The sequence below is a fragment of the Lolium perenne genome, chromosome 4 (genome assembly GCF_019359855.2).
Source record: "Lolium perenne isolate Kyuss_39 chromosome 4, Kyuss_2.0, whole genome shotgun sequence".
Classification (NCBI taxonomy): Eukaryota; Viridiplantae; Streptophyta; class Magnoliopsida; order Poales; family Poaceae; genus Lolium; species Lolium perenne.
In genome coordinates, this window is record NC_067247.2 from 357720659 (window position 1) to 357744498 (window position 23840).

The 23840-nt window shown below is 46.3% G+C and overlaps 2 protein-coding genes across 2 annotated transcripts; both read left to right on the forward strand.

Moving 5' to 3' along the window:
• Positions 1–7721: 7721 nt before the first annotated feature.
• On the forward strand, positions 7722–11582 carry LOC127296866 (glycerol-3-phosphate acyltransferase RAM2). The gene is made up of 2 exons (XM_051327095.2): positions 7722–8426; positions 10559–11582. The coding sequence occupies exons 1-2, from the start codon at positions 7800–7802 to the stop codon at positions 11435–11437; spliced, it is 1506 nt and encodes a 501-aa protein (XP_051183055.1). The 5' UTR covers positions 7722–7799; the 3' UTR covers positions 11438–11582.
• Positions 11583–16695: 5113 nt separating this feature from the next.
• Positions 16696–20403, forward strand: LOC127296864 (uncharacterized). Its single transcript, XM_051327093.2, has 8 exons — positions 16696–16949; positions 18168–18248; positions 18323–18411; positions 18499–18573; positions 18692–18795; positions 18866–19144; positions 19338–19424; positions 20050–20403. The coding sequence occupies exons 1-8, from the start codon at positions 16824–16826 to the stop codon at positions 20169–20171; spliced, it is 963 nt and encodes a 320-aa protein (XP_051183053.1). The 5' UTR covers positions 16696–16823; the 3' UTR covers positions 20172–20403.
• Positions 20404–23840: the final 3437 nt, after the last annotated feature.

Here is a 23840-nt window from a genome sequence, read left to right on the forward strand (position 1 = left end):
CTCAATCTCATATGTATATATGAATCTACTAGTCAGTGTCTCTTTCCCCATACTTCCTCTTAGTATCATTTCGTACTCTTCTAGACCGATTCCCATTCCCCTCCTCATGAGGTGACTGCCTTCTCCACCTGGTTGTGGTCTACACATCACCGCCAAGACTCTCCTGCCACGCTGCTGCTAATGTCCTCTCCTACCAGTTTCCATTCTCCCTCTACGAGGACCACAAAGTTTCTGCTTTGCAGCCTCCATCACGTACAGTAAGATGATGGGGATCCACTGAACTCGTAGTGATCGATAGGAGAAGAAGCCTACAAGATGATATCTTAAGACCAATTATTCCCTACCAATATCTGATGTTTGTTGCTCGGTCCATGGATTTTAAGTGCCGCTATATTTACCACTCTTTTAGCCCGATATTTGTCTCACAAGCTACCTAAACCTTTCCAGGAACAGTTGGCATTGGTACTGATATTGCATTGGAGGTGAAGACATGAAGTCGGGTAACTTTGCATTGCATCGTGTTGATATTTATTGGGTAGCCACTTGCTATTACCTCTCCTGATTAATGTTTTCTTTAAATTAATTTCCTATTTTCAGGACTAAATAATTGTTGAGGTATATTATTATTATCTTGGTTGCCATTTTGTAGATTCCTCAAGTAGGGATGCATTCCTCCAGGTTAACCTTAATATTATGTCAATTATATTTCCTTTTGTGCATTGATGTACAATTGGGAGTTCAGCTATCGTAAATATCTAATATATATATAACTATTTTGAACTCCTCCGGCTGCATATTTCTTTCTAACATCATTGGTCCTTCTGTCGATTTGCTTCTGAACAGGGCATTTCTCAAAAGTTCATGTCTGGGTGCAGACTATTAAGAGTTCAGATATCATAAATGCAGTACGTAACTATTTTACATTCCTCCGGCTGAATATTTCTTTCTATCATCATATGTCCTGCTATCGATTTGCTTCTAAGCAGGGTAATGGATTCATATGAGTTATTGGTCAAGCAAATGATTTGAACACAATAAACATGGTGATTTCGCTATCTAATAATAAAGATTTTCTTAGATGAATAAAGAATGTTAGAGCAATGCAAACAATCTTCAATTGTTATGAGATGTTCCTGCATTTTGCGGAGACTGGATGGGTATTATCAATCATGCAATGCGAACTAAAAGAATAATTCCGCTCTTCATATTGACATTGGTTATGTGTAGTCAAATATAATCTCTTCAAAGTATAATGCCTAATTTCCCGCAGCAACGCGCGGGGTATCCTCTAGTACTTACATAGTACACGCCCAGTGGGGACGTGGAAGTGGTACAAGTGGGGTAATTAAATATATATAGATATTTTAAGAAGAAAATAGTCAAGAGTAGCCAATAATTCTTGTCTCACTTATCTTACTTGTCCCACTTCTTTTTTTTCGATAAAGGGAATATATTAATATCAAAAGATACCAATTACACCCAGCCTCTGCAACAACGCCCCACCCTGATGGCAGTACGGATGCACACAGCTAAAAAAGAGAAAAGAAAACTAAGAAAAAAAGTCCCGCAACAACCTTCTAGACCTAGCAATAGTAATAAAACCACCACCGTGACAACACCTGAAGTACAAACTCTCCAAAAGAAACGCCTCCAAGAAGGAAACAGTGCACCAGCGCCGTCGTCGCCCGACCAAAGGTCTTAGGATTTCTCCCTGAAGATAGTCTCAACTCTCAAAACAATGCCTCCAACAAGAACATTGCCAGGCACAACCAGTTAAGGTCAGACCTTGGGTTTTCACCCTGAGAGGTAAGACTCCGAACTTTCCTGTGCTGCCGCCCCCACATGCATACCACTACTGCAAGCCCGGAACGCCAAGCAGATCCCTCAGCATCACGTTGACTCGAACCTCCTTTAGTCAGTCCACCAATCCGGCCTTCATGATATTCCTTCTTCTGACTTCACAATGGACCAAAAAGTCACCAGATGTCAACACAGAATATAGCTTCGCGGCGCTCCCTCCGGAACCAAACGGTCGGAATAAAAACATGGGTGCGCGCGACCGAATACCACCCGATCCAGCAAACTGCAGGCAAAATATGCACTGTTCCATTCGCCAGCAGAGCTTTCCGGAACTCATCTCTCCAGCCAGATCAAAGCAAACTGACATCCGGTAGATCTTCATCTTCGCTTGCGAGAAACCCGAGGACTGCCACCAAAAACAAAGCAAGACCAGCAGCCCCCACGCCGCCAGTCCCTCATGCCGGATCACCAGGGAAGAAGACAGCGGCGCGGATCATGCGTACCACCGCTGAACCGTCACCGGGGCGGAGGCTGCCACCGCTCCATCGAATCCTCCACGGCTACCGACGGAGAGCATCAGGCCTCGGCCAAGTAGCCGTGCCGCCCGGCTTCCTCCACCGGCGCTTCATCACCTCCCATGGAACGCCACTGTGGAAACCCTCTCCTCCCCCTCGTCGTTCGACGAAAGGGGCGCCGCCACCGCCGCCGTGGCCGAGGCCGGGGCCGGGGCTGTGGCCGGCCGGCCGGCCGGGCCAAGGCCAAGGCCGGGGCCGGGGCCGAGGCCGGCAGTAGCGCCGGCTGAGGTGCGGCGATCCGGGGGCGGCTGCTCGGAGCGGGGCGGGTAGATCCTCCGCCGCCGCCGGGGGGGGGGGGGGGGGGGAGAGGAGGAGGCGGCGGCTAGGTTAGAGGAGGAGGAGGCGGCTTTGTGATTGATGTCTTCCCATCAACCAATAAAACGTGTGGCTGAATCGTACGTATTAGACACATTTTAATTTGTCTATTCACTCTTTTCAGCGATAAATACCGTGAACAAACAACACTATTATTGGTATACGCTTCTACCAGCACATGATGATCCACATGAAGTATTGTACTAGTGCCATTGAACAGGTAGAGTGCGTGGTTAGCATTCAACAAGCAACGTGCCATGGGATATTGGCACATATCCCTCTTTTATTGGACGTTAAATGGAATGGATTGCTCGTCGGCACGGGTGCGGACATAGGATGGTAACAGGGATATATGTACTTGATATCTCTTTATCTTAGCATAACAAAGAGATGAGTTACAGAATTGTTTTGTCCTGAGCTTTCTTATGTCCTTCTACCTTAAATATTTATCGCGGGTTTAGATAAAAATATGAAGCAAAATATGTCTACATTTACTGAACATGGGAGCATTTAGAGCCATATGGGAAGTAGCTTGCTTTAATCACAATGTATTTTAATATTCTCACGGTAAATACGGCTAAACTCGTACCTAATGTATCCAAAAAAATATATGCATATCATCGTCAACTGACTACATAAAAGATAATATTTTTTATCATATTGACCATTCCACTCCTTTGGTCGCGATACTAGAGTGAGAAGAAAGGTGGATGTAAATTTTTGGCCCTCGGGTGCGAGGGCATTCTTGTAATTTCAAATAAGATAAAAAACTTTGAATCTTTTCAGAATCAAAGATGATCAAGTATTGTACATGTATAAAAGTGTTTGGCCAAGAAATAATTTCCACTGACTTCAGGGCAAAGAAATGTAATTTTATAATTTCCACTAATTTTATAACAAATATATAACGTGAATATTACTTGTATATAGGGCATTTCAAGTCTGTTTCTTTGACCCAGGAAACAATGAAAGTCATTCCCCGACAATCCTTCTTACACGAGTACAATACATGAACCATCTTTGGTTCCAGAATAGATTTACTGATCGATCCCAAGTCAATCAATCGGCTTCTCCCCGCCTTCAATTTGGAGATCTACCTCATTCCGTCTACCTCTTCCGTTGCTTTCCAGTTTGATTGTACGCCACATGAGATGAGTAGGTTTGCAAGTGTGTCACACGCACAGGCTTCTTCGCAAAAAAAAAAAAAAAAAAAAAACACGCACAGGCTGGACTATGCAAAGTGTACTGCGATTTCTAGGGCGAGACGGGCACAGGCCTTTTGTGATAGCCAAGTGTACTTGCACCAATGCTGACAGAAGTTACTCACTAGCTGCGGGCGGAACGAGGACAATGAGTCGGTGTAGCAGAACCCCTTTAAAACGGTTAAACCGTTAAAATAACCGGTGTCTCCTGTTTCTGAGGCAAAATTATCCGTGCCTATAAGAGCATCTCCACTCGTCCCCCGAACAGGCCCCCGGCGAGCGTTTTTTCCATCCGGATGGCGTAATTCGGCCCAGTCGCGCCCCCGGTTTCTCGTTTCCGTCCGGATTTGGCCCTTCATCCATCCGGCGAGCCCACGTCATCCCCGGCCCCCCGGGGAGCGCTCGGGGAGTCCGGACGGAACGAAAGCACGCGTGGCCCCAACTTGTCGGCGACAATGGCCTGGGTTTGTACGGCAATACCCTCGTCTTCCCGATCTACGGCAATACCCTCGTCGAACGAAAGCTTTAAACTCTCAAGTGGTGCAACATAGATAGATTATATATATTTCGAATATAATTCGAATAAACATAAAAAAATACATATAAAAACTTTAAAACAAACTTAAACTACTTCTTCTTCCTACATGGCCCCGCCTCATCGTCGTGGCGGCGACGCTTCCGGCTCGTCACCTCCTCGTCGGAGGAAGTTGAGTCCTCCTCCTCGTCAGTGTCCTCAGCCTCTTCGTCGTCCTCCTCCTGCTGCTCCTCCTCCTTTTCCTCGGCCTCTTCCTCCTCCTTTTCCTCGGCCTCTTCCTCGGCCTGCTCCTTGGCCTCTTCGTCCTCCTCCTCGTCCTCCTCGTCGTCATCCCATTCGTCCTCGCTGGCCGGCGGAGGGGAATCGTCGCTGCTGGACGATGCAGCTTTATCCCACCAATGGCGCCATCCAGGCGGCTTCCCCTCGCTGTCGGTGTCCGATGGCCAAGAGAGATCGCTCATGGTTGACGGAGGATGGTGAGGAGAGAACAGATGAATGGCGTCGGCCGTCAGAAACCGTATATGTAGGTCTCTCGACGAAGAGAGCGGCGGTTGCTCTTCCGCGGAGTTCGTGCTCCATTACGGCGGTTCTCGCATCGAGGCCACTTCGACCGTTCCCGACGAGTCGTTTCGGCTCTCCAGACCACTTCGCGACGGTTCAATGCGTCGAGGGAACTCCGACGATTGCCCTTCCCGATGACTGCGCCGTCACTATGCACGCGGTGGGTGCGCGTCAGAAGGCGACCATGGGCTCGCGGCTGGAAAAATGGGCCTCCCCAGGCCAAAAACTACATCCATCCGGCGCTAAATAACGCCGGATTTCGGCCTGGGGAGCCCCAACGGCTGGGGATGCTCTAACATAGTCAACATGTGGCGGAAGGGATGTTTTTGGCGCTGAAGCCTTCCACCTCTAGACTTGAGGAGTCCGATCAAATTCTACCTCGCGGCCCTAAATTCCGGCCGCTATTCGACAAATAATAAGCTAATTTCTAGCCTATTTGCGATGAATTTGGCCTGTGATAAATTTGGAGCACCGCGGGCTAGGGGCGGCGTGGCCGGCTCATCTTCTCGTCAGATGTGGCGCTTGTCTTCTCCACAACAGGAACAACACGTGGCTAGGGTGGAGCTTGCGGGGCTCTGGACCGGAGCAGCGGGCGGAGCTTCGGAGGCGAAGCACCGGCCGGTGCAGAAGGGGCTCGAGAGGCGGAGCATCGGGGTACGCAGGGCAGGCGGGTGCTTAAGGCGGAACGTGTACGTGGAGCTGGGGGGTGGACAAGCCTGGAGCCGTCCGGGACGTATGGTAAACTGGAGGTGGGAAGAAGAGAGGAAAAAGGAGAGAACATGATTTTTTTGGTTTGTAGTTCAATTTTTTGGTATTTGTTCTCGCAAAGCCTATTTGAGACTGTAGAAAATGTTTACAACCTCCCTTATAAACCTTCGAAGGGCATGATTTTTAAGGGATCTGCTATAGGTTCTCTCGCTACTGCGGTAGTGATCCATCCGAAGTGGGGGCTCATATTCAGATCAGTCGTAGGAGTTTGGGTTTGATCCCGGCATGCGAGAGAAGTGATCCGCTGGAGTTCATGCTCCATCGGATCTTAACCACACGGATGCAATTAGAGCATCTTTAGCCGTGGCCGCCAAATGTCTTTCAAGGTTCCAGATCAACACCATCTAGTTCATTGATCGATTGGTTCATCATGCTCTAGACCATGGAAGAATCTATGAGAGATAACAACTCTGTCATAAAGGCCCCAACTTGATCTGTATCGGCTTCTCCACGCCTCCAATATGGAACCCTACCTCGTTCTCGTTCCATCTTACCTCTTCCATTACGTCCCAGTTTGATTGTACTACGCCACAGGACATGAGCAGTTGGGGGAGATTATTATAAGCAATAAAAACACTAAGATTCGCTTTGGACCTCACGCAATTACTACTAGCTAGTACGACTACGAGCACAGGCTGTCTTGTTCCTACGGGTTTCAGTATCATTTTCCTGCGATGAAAAGTAGGAGTACTGCAAAATTAAGGGTGATGGTCTGAGTGTCTGACGGACACATACCCTTTTCTGATAACCAAGTGTACCTGCAGCAACGTCGACACAAGTCGTCGCTGACTCACTGCGACAAGAACGGGGGGCGTATGTGTCCGGATCAGATAACGAGTGATCCGGTGGAGTTCATGGGCCGCAGGACCCAAGCCCTGACAGACAAGATTAACTGAACCTTTTCTAATGTTCAGAAACATGTAACTACACAATAACTCTTGAAGACCACGTTTCACATTGAGGTAGGCAACTTTAGACTTCATGATGTTGCAATTTAGTGGTTTGTGAAATAACAAATCCATATATTCCAACAGATGTGGGTCTTTTAAATTCAACACTAGAAACTAAATCTATATATTAAAAAATAACAGAGAGTATGTGTACGCCGAGGGCACGGTCGTCAGCGTCTGCCGATGCGCCGTTAACGGCGACGACGCGCCGCCAGTAGACGCCGAGGGCAGCGACGCCGAGGGGCTCACCTGGCCGTCGGCGTAGGTCACGTACGCCGAGGGCCAGCCGTACGCCGAGGGGCCTAGACGCCGAGGGACTACGCCGAGGGCTGCCGTCGGCGTAGCCTACACCGAGGGTCAGGCGCGGCTACGCCAAGGGCTGCCGTCGGCATCTACGGCCATTCCTGTAGTGGCTCGGGTACATGAACAGATTCTTTGATATGTGAATCTCAAAGCAAACATGTAGCAATCAAGGGCACATATATGGTACTTATGCCGCTCTCGATTGATCCACCATTCACAGCCAGTCACACAAATTCGCCTCGATCAAGATTGGTGGCACTAATGTCGTAGATATCCAAGGCACTAAGCGAAAGGCAATGTCACCCCTCATCATGTTGGTATCTTGAAAGCTTTGGAATGAATGAAATGCAAATATTTTTAAAAAATATTCAGTCGATGGCGACCCATGTTTTGAGCAGCATTAAATCCGAGGCCCCAAATATGAATTGGTCGCTGCTAAACATTTGAGCTTTATCATGCCTTGTGACTTATGTACAACGTTGTATTTCTTTTCTTGCCACTTATTCTTGTAAAAATCTTCTTAATTAATGAGATGAGCAAAGCTCTTGCCTCTATTTGAAGAAAAAAAACTATCAAATTACGCGGGAGTAGCACACATGCATGTAGAAGTGTGGATTACAATCTGAACTGATTATTCCATAATTTTACCGCTCATCAATCAACCCTTGTTTTGTCCTTTCTCCCACACAAGCTATAAATAAATCATCCTTACAAACACTTGTGCGCAGCCACAGACTGCACGAAGCCGACTCGAAGCAAACGGGTTAGCCTTGGCGTTCAAGCTAGTGAGATGGTGGTGGCCAGCGAGGAGCCGTTCCCGGCGGTGCACAAGTGCAACGCGTCGCACCGCAGTGACCACACGGTGGTGTCGGGCCTGAACGGCACGCTGCTCCGGTCGCGGAGCGCCTTCCCCTACTACGCGCTCGTCGCCTTCGATACCGGCGGCGTGCCACGCCTGGCGCTCCTCCTGCTCCTCGCGCCGCTCGCCGCGGCGCTGTACTACGCGGTGTCGGAGGCGGCCGGCGTGCAGGTACTGGTGTTCGCGGCCACTGCGGGCGCGCGCGTGGCGGACATCGAATCCGCGGCGCGCGCCGTTCTGCCCAAGTTCTACGCGGCCGATGTGCACCCGGAAGCGTGGCGCGTGTTCGCCGCCTGCGGCCGGAGGTGGGTGGTGACGGCGACGCCGAGGGTGATGGCGGAGCCGTTCCTGCGGGACCATCTCGGCGCGGACGCCATAGTCGGCACGGAGCTCGCGACGTGGCACGGGCGCGCGACGGGGCTTGTGGACGTACGTCGGGGCGTGCTCGTCGGCGAGAGGAAGGTGGAGGCGCTGAGGGAGATGATCGGCGAAGGTAACGTGCCGAATGTCGGGCTCGGCGACCGGAGGTCTGACTACGCCTTCATGAGACTCTGCAAGGTCGGTCAGTTGACTCACTTATCACCGGTTCTCATTGACGTACGTTAACGTTTTCATGCACTCCCAAAGTTTCGACGTACGTACGCTAACAAGCAGTGATTCACTAACACCTTGGTGTACCAGTCATCGATCACTGTGATATTTTTCAAAATACGGGTGCTCTTAAAAGACTAAATTTGAAGTATTCACGGGAGTTTGGCGCTGGACGTACATGTTTCTTGAGATAGAAAGTCAGTTCTGTTTTTTGAAGTTTTGCTTTTTTTTGGAGCTAATTTTTTTTAATGTTTTCCAATTTACTGTTCACAATTGTCTATATGGGCTCCAGAGCGAAAACTACACTTCTCTTTATTACTGCTACTTTTCCATTAAAAAAAGTCTAAATTTGGACCTATATATCATGCCGTATTTTCATGGGACAGAAGGAGTATATGTAATCACGCATCACGCATATATATAGTGACGGGCCATCAAGTGTTATGGTGAGGCATGTGCCACCCTAGCATTTTCATCCTAGCACATTTTTCAGTGAGGAAAAAACTAACAAACATATCTCATAATAAATATACAAGATTATCTTGATTGCCCCACCGCAAGAAAAATTTCTAGATCCATCATGCATGCTTAGCCTTTTTATAAAACATAGTTTTTTTAAAAAAAAATCATGCACAATGTATGTTAAAAGTGAACCAAAGCCTCAAATAAGCCGGTTCACAACTTAGTAGGGCATTGAGACTTAGGCCTTTTGATAGGAAAAGCGGATCAACATGTTGGTTGAGTTCAAAAAACAAATGTGTCAGGCTTGCCCATGGTGCAGGGGAAAGGAGGAGTAGGAGAAGAGAGCATACAAAAGCATAAAAACGACGGTGTGTGTGTAAGGTTGGATCCAGGGACGGAGGCAGGGGGGGGGGGGGGGGGGCTGCGCCCTATGCTCATGATTTTCCTTTGAACACAAGCCATGGCAGCTCCTTATTTCTATGACTTTAGCTAGTTTTGCCCTCTCATACTAAGATTGCCCCCTTTATACTACATTCCTGGCTCTGTCCCTGGTTGGATCCACATTCCACACACGTAAAATAGCGAGGGAAATAAATCCACTTATATACTTTTCACCATTGTGGGTGCGAGTAACTGGGCTAGCCAATGCTTTTTTTACTATTATCGGCTATATTAAAAGTTGGTTACTCCCTCCGTTTCTTTTTAGAAGTCAATTTTTTTTTAAATTTGATCCAATTTTTATGTAATAGTAGCAACATACGAGATATTAAATTATTACGTTATTGAACTACATGTCAAGGTGAACCTAGCAATATTAATTTAGTATCACAAATACTTTTACTTTTTTTCTAAAAGTTGATCAAAGTTAATAGAATTTGACTTAAGATTTGTCTGAATATACACTTATTTATGGATTAAGAGACTATGTACTAGTATTTTTCATGGTGTTTTGGCTCGCTGGTGTAGATCCACCTATTAGGTAAAATATATTTTAAATCCATTTTAAAATGTTAAAAAATTGAAAAAAAATCCTCAGTGTACATCCGGACATCGTATGTTAGCTCACGAAAGTTTTGCAGGGAGAAAGATATTTTATGTGTCCTATGTAGAAAGACAAAAAAAAAATCTCATGAAAAGCTAATTTGGAGCAACGGAGGTCTTCTCTGCACAGGCCACAAAATATAACATTTCTTCGCGAAACTTCGTGTGCAAGCATAGAATGTCTGGAAGTGCACCCTAGTATTTATTTCCGAATTTTTAGATATTCTTTAAAAAAAGGCAGTGGGTGCATCTATGTCTATGAGCCAAAATAAATTTCTGGATTTTCCGACAGGGGATGCATCTAGGAAAATAATTTTATGAGATCCGGGTTACAAATTCATATCGATGGACCAACTCCAACAGTTGACACATGGCATACATTGATAGAAATTGACAACAAATTTATGAATGTTTTCTCTTTCCTACCCATGTGTCAACTGCTGAAGTTGGTTCACGGAGATAAATCTGGGGGCTAGATTCTATAAAATAATTTTACATGAACCAAAATGGATTTCAGGTACCAGTAGCCATTTCTTGTCTACACTCTGCATCAGTGTTGAATGAATACTATACTGTGCGTGGCAACATATATGCAGGAGGCGTACCTAGTGCCTGGAACGGCGGTGGACGCCGTGGGTGCGGACAAGCTGCCGAAGCCGGTAGTCTTCCACGACGGGCGACTCGTCCAGCGCCCGACCCCGCTCGCCGCGCTGATCGCCGTGGCGTGGTTCCCCGTCGGCTTCCTCCTCTCCGTCGTCCGCGTCGCCGCGGGGTCGCTCGTCCCGATGCCGTGGCAGTACCAAGTGTACCGCGCCCTGGGCGTGCGCATCACCATGCGCGGCGCGCCCCCGCCGCGCCCGGTGCTGGCCTCGGGCCGCACGGGCGCGCTCTACGCCTGCTCCCACCGCACGCTCGTGGACCCGGTGTTCCTCTCCGTGGCGCTGCGCCGCCCCGTGTCCGTCGTCACCTACTCGCTCTCCCGCCTCTCCGAGATCCTCTCGCCCATCCGCACCGTCCGGCTGACCCGCGACCGCGCCACCGACGCCGCCGCCATCAAGCGCCTGCTCGCCGGGGGCGACGTCGCCGTGTGCCCCGAGGGCACCACGTGCCGGGAGCCCTTCCTGCTGCGGTTCTCGGCGCTCTTCGCGGAGCTCACCGACGACATCGTGCCCGTGGCGACGGAGTGCCGGACGAGCATGTTCCACGGCAACACGGCGAGGGGGTGGAAGGCGATGGACCCCTTCTTCTTCTTCATGAACCCGAGCCCGCAGTACACCGTCACGTTCCTCGACAAGCTGCCGGCCGAGCACACCTGCGGCGGCGGCGGGAAGTCCAGCCACGAGGTGGCCAACCACGTGCAGAGGCTCATCGCCTCCGCGCTCTCCTACGAGTGCACCGGCTTCACCAGGAAGGACAAGTACAGGGCCCTCGCCGGCAACGACGGCGTCGTCGCCGCGCCAAACAAGGGCACGTGAATGAAGAAATCTGGCAATGATCTGTCGATCGAACAGTACACAGATATGGAGATGTACGTATGTGCAGATCGCGTATAATTGTAAGGTACACAAAATTTAAGAAGATCAAATTAATCACTGAACAAATGTTTTATTTGGATGATTAGTTCAGAGTTCGGATGAAAAATGTACGGTATGATGAAATGACGAGGCGATGAGCTCAGCTCGACATGCGGGTGGAGGCGATGAGCTCAGCTCGACAAGCTTTCGGCAGAAAAAAAAAACTGCTTACACGTTTGCATTGTTCGTTCAGATTCAGTGCACCGGGCATTGTCTTCACTTCTATCCTCGCAACAACCTCATCCGATTCTTGGAATAGGCAGATCATAAGTATGCAAAATAGGAGGCGAATCAGTGAGAAAATGACATGGCATGTCTTCCTCCATCGCCTGAAAAGTTGAAGGCGACGCGTACCTGCTTCTTGGGGACGAACATCCCGGAGGCTGGTCCGCACCTCGGCCGTCACGGTCTTCCCCGACCCCGACCCGCGGTCCACCACCATCGATTTCCATCGCCTTCGCAGTAAGCCAAGCAAAATGTCTACTGACTATACACTATACAGTGCTATGCAACGCTGAGAGAGACATGGAGGACAGGAGGAGACAGAGCAGATGATCGTCCTCCGCACCCGATAGGAAATCAGGAACCCCTTGTAGACGCACGCCACAAACGAACGAACGCTAGCGCGCACCCAGCTAGGCCTGGTTCGAAATGGCTTTACGGTTCGCGATATGCCAGCGCTCCGCGAAGGCTCGGAGGAGCCCAGTCCGGCCTGCCGCCGGCGCCGCCACGAAAACTCTGGAACGATCCTACATGCAGCACTGGTCGGTGGATACCAAGCGCCGAAGGCCTGGCCCATTTATATTTTTTTTTATTTTTTTTTCCGCTTTCTGTTTTCTATTTCCTTTTTTCCAGTGGCGGAGCTTGAAAGAAAAACATGGGCGGGCGAAACCAAAGAAGACAGAGAATTGCTCCAAAACTATACATTAGTCAATAATTAATAAGTACTACCTTTGATTCAACAGATTATCATGCATGAATTGCTAACAAAAAATAGCACAGTAGCATACTAAGAATCAGTTTGACCGTAAGGCATGGATTTACATACTACTAAAGACAATGCTACTGAATCAGTTTTTAGGGTTGGGGGCTTGGGACCTGGCCACCTGGGCACCTTGGCTAGCTTTCCGTCACTTCGGCCTGATGGAAGGGACGGTCGCACGTCGTCGGTCGCTGGGACAAGCAGTCCAGCTGCTATTACCCGCCGCTCGGTCGCCGGAACTGGCGCCATCGATGGGGAATTGAGGATACTAACAGGAAGCCATGCGACTATGCGAGGAACTGAATCGTGAACACTCTGGAAACGGAAACGATGTGTTTCTCGGCCTCTCATGTAAACTGGGCTACCTAAGTGGTGGGCTTTTTACACATGCGCATAGCTATAGGAAAGAAATTCACTCCAGGACTGGGCGGGCCAAGGCCCAGTTTTGCCCTAACTAAGCTCCGCCAGTGCTTTTTTCGTTGTTCTTTATTTTATTTATTTATTAAGATTAAAAAAATAAGATGGTCTAAATTTGCAAAATGCCTAAATTTGAAATTATTTAGATTTAATACTTATTCTAATTTTGAAAAATCTGAAAATTTTAAAAAATTCAGATTCTGAAAAATGTTGACATTGAAAAAAATTGTATTTGAAAAGTATTCATATTTTAAAATTCCCATATTCGAAAATGTCCATATTTAAGAAATATTTTGACTATGATTTTGTTTTTTTTCATAATTTGATAATGTCCAAATTTAAAGAAATAAGATTCATAAAATGTTCAATTTGAATAATGTTAAAATGTAAAAGAGATGCAAAGAAACAAAAATAAAAAGGAAGGAAACAGGGGAAAAGAAAAAAAACACTTGGCCGGCCCAACACCCCGCGTGGGGTGTGTGGGGCATGGCACCCGCTGACCAAATCGGCGTATAAGCCCGCGATGCTACATAGGGCCATATCCATATGGACCTTTCGTCGGCAAGCTCGTACGAATTGAGCCTTTATTATATTTTTTTTTCTTCCAACTATGGCTCGGAGAATGGCGAAGGGATCACAGTTACAAGAATAAGCAAAAATAATAAATCCCAAAAAAATAAGAATAAAATAAAATTTGATGAAAAAATGGTCTCCAAAAACTCCACGGCTCACACTAATCAAAAGTGAGTAGAATGTGTGTCTGATTTCCTTCAACTCAAAGGAATTTCATAAGAATTTAGAAGATTTGATCATTGACATGTTTTCCTACATACGTTGTTAGGAACTCTTTCTATGTTCAATATTAGGACTTTTTTCCTATCTATACGCCTTTTTCGTTTTTTTCAAACGGCTTCATTGCAACATGTATGAGAAGAATTTTTATCCACTCAAACTATTTGTTACAATTTCTTTGTTTTTCATGCTATGCCAAATATTTTGGATGCATATTCCAAAAGTTTCCTAATCTTAGGATTTGAAAGAACATAGCCCCAAACTCACGTTTTTTCCTACTTATGTAATCACTATTTTGTTTTCACAATATGCATGTAAATGACGATCTACATACATATCTCCGTGCCTATTAGCCTATGACCCCTCCTCGTTGTCTTAAAATTGGAAATAGTTTCGACGACTCTAGGCGCAAAGTGCTTCAACCTTTTTTAGGGATTTAACATGCTTATTAACGGTTGTTAAACCAAGTGTCAAGTTCATTTCAGTCATCATCTATGTGAGGCATTTCAAGACATTTGGATTATTCAGAGCCCGTTGAGAGAATTTGACCCGACAATGTGAAATAGTGTCCTAGGGCTTGAAGGGATTCCACATTGCCCGCATGTCGGTACGCCTAAAAAATTACATTTTTATAAATTTCAAAAATTCTATTTACTTTCAGATATGTAAGGAAAGTACTTATTGCAGAAAAGAATTGTTTGCGTCTGTTCAAATAAATGTTCTCGTATATCAAATTGAATATTGATGTGTTTAAAAAATGCCAAATATCACAAATAAAAGTTTTTATACTTTGCAAAAATATAAATTAATTATTGTAAGGGTATTTTATCCTTATCCATTATTTTGGTAACAACGACACCGTAGCTAGAGTAATCGGACTAATAAATGCCTACAAGATTATTCTCATGTATTAGTCTAATAGGTATTATGGTGTATCAGTGGAACAAGAAGGTGAAGGGAGACCCCCACTTCGATGTAAAAGGGAACACCAGCTTTTCCCTTTGGCCGGCGCCTGGTCCGGCGGCACCGGGTGCTGCCCTGACTGGTCCGGTGCAGACCGGCCCTGGCACCGGTGCACACCGGGCACACTCCAGGGACTCACCACCTCACGCCCGGTTCCAGCGTCCGGTTTCTACCGGCTGGCTCGGCGCCTGGCCCGGCGATGCCGGCCTGTGCACCGGAGCACCCCGCGAATGTCAACCCCTGCGCCAATGCACACCGGGGCACTTCCAGTAAGTTGGGACGCCCGCTCGGTGAAAGACCGGTGTCAGGCCCGGCGGCTGCCGGCCGGCCCGGTCTGTGACCCGGCGGCAACGGGCGTGCCACCGGCCAGTCCGGCGCCTAGCCTGGCAGACCGGCCTCCTCGACATACTGCTGGGTTGGACAAGTCCCCAACGGTTGGATTTCAAGTGAAGCTATATATACCCCTTCTCCTAGCTCAGAACGGTTAGGCACTACACTACAACTTGTTCGTGAGCTCTCTCTCTCTCTCTCTCAATCTCCATTGTTAGAAACACCAAAAGCCTCAGATCTCCCTCCTCCTCCACCCCAACTCAAATTTCTCCGGGGAAAAGCTAGAGGAGGTCTTGATCTGTAGTTCCACGGAGCCAAATCTTGTTCCCCCTTGTATTCTTTGAGATACCTGCTCTTTAGGGTTTCTTGGAAATCCTAGGTGGGCAAAAGCATCCGAAAGCATCCGGGCTGTGGATATGCTCCTGACAAGATTGTGAAGGTTTTGAGGCTGCCTCAAAGTCTACCACAAGTACTGAAAGAGCTACTCCTTCGTGAGATAGGCTCGGAGAAGAAGGTGAGCTTTCGTGGCGTTGAGAAATCCTTCGTGGGATCCCCACCTCTTCAAACGTGGCGTACCTTCTTGCAAAGGAAGAGAACACGGGAATACATCTTCGTCTCTGCGTGCTTTCGGTTATCCCTAACCAAACTCTTTACTTGTGCTATATATCCTGTGAGAGCCTTCGTGCTTGAGATACTTGTATTATCATCCAGGGTGCCTCACATAGTTTGGATTAGGCTCACCTTTATATTCCGCAAAGCCTAATATTGCAAAGAAAGAATTAAAACTTGTAAAAACCTATTCACCCCCTCTAGGTTTACCATCTCTGAACTTTCAGTTATATAAGTAATATTAATCAAATAAAATTTAAACACGTGTTTTCTTATTATGAAACTAATTCATGCATAATAGAAGAAAATTCCATATAGTTGAATAAAGTACTTTGTGATTAGTAGAAACATCTTCCTTTTAAAAAATAAACCATAAAATAGTCATGCATGCATGTTAAGAAAATAAAAGGGGAAAACAAAAAATATAAATAATGTGACATGGATTAGGAGACTAGAATAAATAAATAAATAAATAAATAATGTAGAACTAGAACAATAAAAAAGGAAGGACAACAAAAGAAGGAAATATGGGAAATAAAACAAACATAGAAATAAAGAATAAAGTATGAAAGAAGAAAGATGGAAAAGAAAACAAAAAAAAGATGAAATACAAGGAAGGGAAAAACTAAAACATAATGCACACGGAAAGGAAAAGAAATAACTTTCTGTGTTGGGCCGACCTGTGCCGAAAGAGCATGGGCATCAGTATGCATCCAATAAGAAACCATGTCATATAAACATATGGTGCTAGATCCAATATCACAACGAAAACACATCGTGGAAAATAGAAAAACATGCAAGACATGAGATAGATGTAAAAAATGTGAGAGAAGAATGCATCTAATCCAGTTTAATAGGAGGATATAATTAGCAATTCAGTTATTTCTAGAGCATGTAAAAATTGCAAACATGTCCTGAACATGTAAAAAATGAGCTTATATTTCTGCCTCCTGTCAGATCATTATCCTGAAGCAATATGCAGGCGTTAGAAAAAGGAAGCAAAAAAAGTGCGAATCTAGAAGTAGAGATCGCCCATCCATCCGTGCGCCGCCACACCCGGATGCCGTTAAACCCTAACTCCCACCTCCCCTATTTCTAGGGTTTTTCTCACTGCCAGCACGCACTCCCCTTCGTTTCCATCCCCATCAGCACCAGCACATCAGACGCCGCCGCCGCCGCCGCCGCCGCGCCGCCATGGATCGGTACCAGCGGGTCGAGAAGCCGCGGCCCGAGGCCGCCGCCATCAGCGAGAACGAGATCCGTATCACCACACAGGGCCTCATCCGCAACTACGTCACCTACGCCACCTCCCTCCTCCAGGTACCACCCCCGTAGCCACCGCCCCCCGCTTAGCTCGCGCCATCCTCGCAGACGCGCGACATCCTGGGCTTGGCTGGATCTCGCCGCGGCACGTCCAGAAACGGCAATATTTGGGATGAATGCCCTGCTAAGCCCCACACTGTACCAGACACAATCGTTGATTTGGCGCATGGTGTACCCCTTGAACTGCTTATGGACAGTATCTGATATGGCAACGGCGTATAGTTTTGCAATTTGCATCTATCTGTCTGTCAGATTTGGTGCGGCAATTCCATATTTTTCCAGTTAGCTTGTAGGCCAGCGTATTTGCCCCCTTTGCAATACATTGCATCTATGGTAGCTGGTAATGACCAAAAAAGGACATTGCATAGTACTCTGTTGTCTTAACGCAGTGAGTGATGCGGGAGGTAGTATTTTACATACCTTGGATGTCAGGTGGTAATTTTGGTATGTGTATTGATATTACAGGATATAATTATATAAGGGACTTTTGTTATCGATCTGCAGCATCCTGGTAACAGATTGTTTGTCCACGATATAACAAATTCTGTGTCCATTTCTCATGGGTGCAAATTGGGAATCGTTGTTTTTTTACTGCATATGCAGTGTAATCCTTGGCTCACATTTTAATGAGCTGTATGTGCTTCAATCTTTTACTACTGGGCTGTCACATGACTCCACAGTCCGGATGTATAACACATTAAATTGGCGAAGGTCTGGAATTCTCTTGGTGTGAACCATTTGTTGTGGATCCAATGGCCAATAGAGGAACTGAGATCGAAACCAACATATAAATGAGTTTCCTGCCCTGTCTATCGTGTCAAGTCGGTTTTCCTCCTGGCCCTTTTCATGCACCTAGCCAATATCATCATTGTAATGCTGCCACCAGGCAATCCTGTTTTGCATTTTTCCAGTGGCTACCGTTCATTGTCATTTCCACAAGTTAATCCTCTTTAGCTTGGAGGTGTGTACCACATCCTGGATTCCGTTTAGTTTGTAACAATTGCCACAAATTTGGGGGGTGGCACTATAAAGTTCCCAACCTTGATCAATATCATGGTTCTACCCTTTCTTGTGCAACCATGACCTGCTATGCTAATTCTGCTGGGACATGGTCATTCTTCTGTCATATGTGATGCCATTTGTACTTGGCTAGCTATTATTTCCCACCTGAATCATATGTGCTGTTGCATGAATCTTATAAGTTGTTCAAAACAGGAAAAACGTGTGAAAGAAATTGTGCTGAAGGCTATGGGACAAGCTATCAGCAAGACAGTGGCTATTACTGAGATCATAAAGGTTGGTCTGTTCTTAGCTCTTTTTTATACCATTACTTAGACTTCCGAAGACTGACGAGGTCCATCTTACTGCAGAAAAGGATCCCTGGGTTGCATCAAGATACCACAATCAGTTCAATCAGTATTACTGATGTATGGGAACCCATTGAGGAAGGCCTTGTACCGTTAAGTTCTTAACAAAACTTTGTTTATCACTGGGTTACCCTCTTGGTCTGTTTTACTTATATATGTTGTCTTCTGGGTTCTGCCAGATTGGAGATGACTCGTCATGTTTCAATGATATCAATCTCCTTGTCACCTAAGGAGCTCGACACGAACTCACCCGGGTATTCTGTTTGACTTGCTTTCTTTACAGGATTCATTTTGCAGCATCTTAAGATGTACTATCTTGATCATATGAATATTCAAACACAGATATTTATGTGGTATTATTGTCTTCTGTAGGTATCAAGCTCCATCGCATGCAGAGCCGCATAAACCAAGGTACCAGCAGGTTCAGCAATATCAACAACAACAGCACCAGCCAAGACAGAATCAAGTTCAAACAGGTGAACATAAAATTACTAGATGTAGTTTGTTTATGTGACTGATTGCTAACTTGTTCTGTATATATTGAAGATTCATATGGACGTGGACGTGGAAGAGGCAGAGGGAGAGGAAGGGGCTGGGGTGGTAGGGGAGCGTATGGTGGAGGTTATGGTGGGTATGATAACAACCAAGGAGGTTATGGTGGATATGGCAACCAGGGAGGGTATGGTCACAACCAAGGTGGGTATGGCAGCCAGGGAGGTTACGGCCACAACCAAGGTGGGTATGGCAACCAGGGAGGTTACGGCCACAACCAAGGTGGCTATGGAGGCGGGTATGGTTACGACCAAGGTGGATATGGAGGATATGGTAAGTTCTATCGTATATATTTTTTGTTCTACTGTTATTGAAGTTTTAACACCGTCCATGAAGTATTTATGATGATGATACTTACAGAAGAAGTTTGCATCTCTATTGATTCAGTTGATATTTTTTGGATTCTTTCTTGCTTGTTTCCCAAAGATTGTATACAACTTTGTGCTCTAACCACTTGTCTTGTCAGACAACGGTGGCTGGAACTACAACCAGAACAGAGGCCGTGGTGGCGGTGGCGGGGGCGGGCGAGGAAGAGGCAACTGGGGCTACGGCGGTATGTATAGTCTTAGCAACATACATTTTATTCACGCAAAATGAAACTTTACGTTGGTTCCCACCTACCTTATGCATTTGCTCCAACTCATTACAAATCTAAGCAACAATAATTCGTGTCGCTGATTGATGCCTCTCATAGGCCAGAACTCTGGTGAATAGTATTCTTTTGAACTTGCTAGTCAGCAAGTTCATGAAGAGATTGCTAAATACAACTGTAGGGTTTTGGTTTGGTCAGTGGTAGTGATAATAAGATTTCACTCCTTTAGAGCTAACTGATTTTGCTTTACTTTCTTTCTCACTCATATGGGCGTTGTGGGATGAACACATTCTGAACAGGAGTTATACACATATTGCTTAACTAAGAATAATTTCTTCAGTGTTTACTTATTTTATTGTGTCAAGTCCCGACCCGCCTTCTTAGACCATGTAATGTGTATTGATCATTTATCAAGAGCTTGTATTGCAATCACATTATGCAAATATGACTGGCATGTGCTTTAGAGAAACGATGACCATTGTAAATGTTCTCTGTTTGCTTTGACAGTTCATCTAGTGTTGTGGGTTAAGCTGTCATGTTGCATTGCAATCCTTCAAACATATAATTGTGGAACCTGACATTACAGGCCCAGGATACGAGCGTGGTGGCCGAGCTGGAGGGGGACCAGGTGGCCCAGGCGGCAGGGGCTATGTGAGGGGCCGTGGACGAATGGGTCCTGGCCGTGGGCTGGGTGACCCGAACTATTAGATCACCGCCCTCTGTATTGTTATTACCAGAAAAAGAGAAGGAACGTGTTCTGTGGATTGGAACCGAACCTTAGCACTTTCTCCTTGTGAACCATCAACTAGCATTCCCAGTTTTTAGCTATAATCGCCAATGGTATCTGTACCATTGCTTCAATTCTGTGGGATTTTGACGAGCATGTTATGTTGTTACTCCTGGGACACCTTTGCTGTATTTAAGAGTGCATTTTTGAATAGTTCCATCTGTTTCCAGCGTAGCCTGGGCGGTCTCTGTTACCCAAAAATCTTTGTACAGTCGTTGAGATGTGATAATGGATTAGTCGTTGGTATCGCTCGGATGACTGGCGGCGGTGGGGGGCGGATGGATCCGAGGTAGCGCCTGCTCTTGTTGCTACGAGACAGTCGTTGGCTACTGCTAGTTTTTTTTTTTTTTTGTTAAGAATTGTGTATCAACATATCTTCTTAATTAGTGATATAGATCTTGCGCTTTTAGGATGAGAACTCAAGGTTTCTTGTAATACAAAAAGAAAGTTGGCTCTCGCTCTTGGTTATTTTTGAGTTACTGTCCATCTCTTTCATGAAGGAGATCATTCACATTCACACCAACTTTATGTACTACCTTCATCTAATTTTTTTTTAGGTATCTCAACTTTATCTATATAAGAATGTATCTCGAACTAAAAGGTGTCTGTATCTAGATAAAAGTAAGACACCTTTTTTACATACAAGTCAAAGTATAAAAAAAAGTTCAGTGTTTCATAGTCCCTTTGTTTGCCTGCTGATAGAAGTCTCTAGGACATGAGCTTGGTCTCCAATATGGACGCGTCTAGCGAGCGGCTGCATGACCGTTGGTCGTTCTAAAATGGAATATGCTCACACAAACGGAAATATGTGTCTAGTTGTTAAAGAAATTGTAGGCTAGCTGATATCACTTTGTCGTTTTTTAAAAACTGTAACTTTTAAACCGTGCGGCGAAACTACAATCCATTTTCACTTTTAGAATCCGAACAATGAGAGTTCGAAACTAGACCACATTTTCATATGTTTTGACGGAATTTTTTAACAAGCAACTTTGATGGGCGACAGAGCAACTTGTTGTGCAGGAAAACAACTTTGGTGTGCGGCAAAACAACTTTAGTGTGCAACGAAAACACTTGATTCACAACGATGGTAGGCTTCACAACAGCTGCAGCAATAACTCCTAATGTTGCTCTGCAGGACACTAAAATTGCTCGTTCGAGTACCAAAGTTGCTCTGCAGGACACTAAAAATTGCTCGGTCGGGCGCCAAAGTTGTTCTGCAGGGTTCAAAAACTGCGTCGCCGGGCACCAAAGTTACTCTGCATGGCACTTAGGTTGCTTCGTCACACATTGAAATTTCTCTAATGGACACCAAAATTATTGTCGGGCACCAAAGTTGTGCCTTCGTGTACCAAAAAGTGTACATGTTCGTTGCACACCAAAGTTGTTTCGTCGCACAATAAAGTTGTTTTGCTGCAAAACAAAGTTGCTCTATCACACATCAAAGTTGCTTGTTAAAAAAACCGTCGAAACATATGAAAATGTGGTCTAGTTTCGAATCTCTCGTCATGGGGATTTTAGTAGTGAAAACGAATTGTAATTTCGTCGCACGGTTTAAAATTTACAGTTTTGAAAAATGACACCTGTCTACCAATTTCTTTGACAGCTGGATACAAATAGATGTCGTCTAGTACGTGTGGCCGGGACATCTGCCTTGCACGCGCCCTCCCGTAAGATTTCAGGCTCTAATGTTAAGTTTGGTGAACATGTCGGTTATTTTATAAAGTTACCGAAGTACTCTTATAGGAGTCGAACTTAGGAAAGTATCTTACACATATTTGAAAATATTAAAAAAATTAAAAAAAATTCACATGTACATATTCATGTGCTACCCTTCCACAAAGTCATTTCATGAAAATTCGACTTGTTGCCTGGCGTGTGCAAAAAGACAAAATTTGATGTAAAAATAAGGCTTTTCACACAATATTTTTTCTCTTATTTTACATAGATAAAAAATATTGATTTTTCGGAAAACTTGACAAATATGCATATATAGTGGGGATGTACATGTAGAATGTTTTGTCAAAAAAGTTTGACATTCAAAATATGTTTTTCTTTTCCAGAGGGAGCATAAGTATCTGGGAGTCGAATTTAATTTCCAGAACCACACACGCTTCTAAAACATCTATTATTTGTGAAATAGATGTAGACCAGGATTACTCACAATATTTGCATTCTTGGTTGTACATCACCACATGAAACTATTACAATCCCTATACCAGATACTCCATAGTTACACAAAACATATCCTCTTGTAAGTTGACCCATCGGGCCCGCAACCCGGTACAGAAATAGCAGGGCCGTTGTGCCGATCGGGTTGGCTTCATATGCGGAAAATAGGTCAATAGAGCTGGCCTCAAGTTACCCATTGGGTCGGCAGGGTCAGCCCCTGGACTCTCAACTCGTTCAAGTTGATCATTTCCCTTGCCTACCTACCTTCGGCGGGCAGCATAAGATTGATCGAGCCTTTGATGTACATGTAAGAAAACTGGATATGTGACCGACCTTATCCATCTAGCTAGCTTATTAGTCTAAATACAACCAAAAAATATATAAAGGTTAAAATTTGGGTCAACCTGAGATACCTATCGGATCAAGGATGCTGCAAACTTCTTTTGTTTTGGAATGGGTCGACCCGTGGCTTTTGACTAGTTCAAACAACAATCTAGGACCTGGTTGCCCAGCCTTGTGTTCGTTGTGGTCTGATCGAGGCGAGATGTGAATCTTAGAGCATGTCTAACAGGCCCCTTATTTCTCTGCCCCGTATAACGCGAGTTTTTCGCCCCGTATCCCAAAAGTGCGTCTTGCTGAACCATTTCGTCTAGCAGACCCCGTATTTCGCCCTGTATTTTTTAAAATTAAAACCCCGGGAAAATGAAACCATAGTTCATCTTCATTGATCATACACTGGATCATACATATACATAGCGATCTACTGCGATCCTAGCTACTCGAGGATGATGAATGGCACGAAAGGCCTCCTAGCGGCAGCCTCCTCCTCCGCCCTGGCGGCAGCCTCCTTCGCCTGGAATTCCGCCACGGCGGCGATGGCCGCCGCCTGTTCGTCTGCCTCCGCCCGCGCCTTCTCGGCGGCCTCCACCTCGGATTCGGCCACCGCCCGCAAGTATGCCGCGTCCTCCTCTGCCTCCTCTGCTTCCTCCTCGCCGGCCTCCGCTTCCTCCTCGCCTCCGCCACCTCCGCCGCTGGTGCTGCCGATGCGCGCCGCCCATGCCGCCTTCGCCGCGCGCTCACGCTCCCACTCAGCGCGCCAATTCTCGAAGGCGGCGCCGCTCATCGGCTTGAGCGGCGGATCTTGTCGGTACCACCGCCCACCGGCGGCGAACTCCCGGAGCGAGTCCGGCATGTAATACGCGCCGCCGTACTTGCAGGCTGCACGGCGGCTCCCCGCGGCGGAGCGCTTGCATTTCAAGCGCCACGCGTCCTCCACGTTGTCCGGCGAGCGGGATCGCTTCGATCCGCTCGCCGGCGAGGCGCTACTGCGGCGGCGGGCGTCCATGCCGGGGCTGGGGTCGAATGCGGCGCGGGGGAGGGAGGAATTGCTCGCCGGAGCAGGGTGGAGGCGGCGGCGGCGC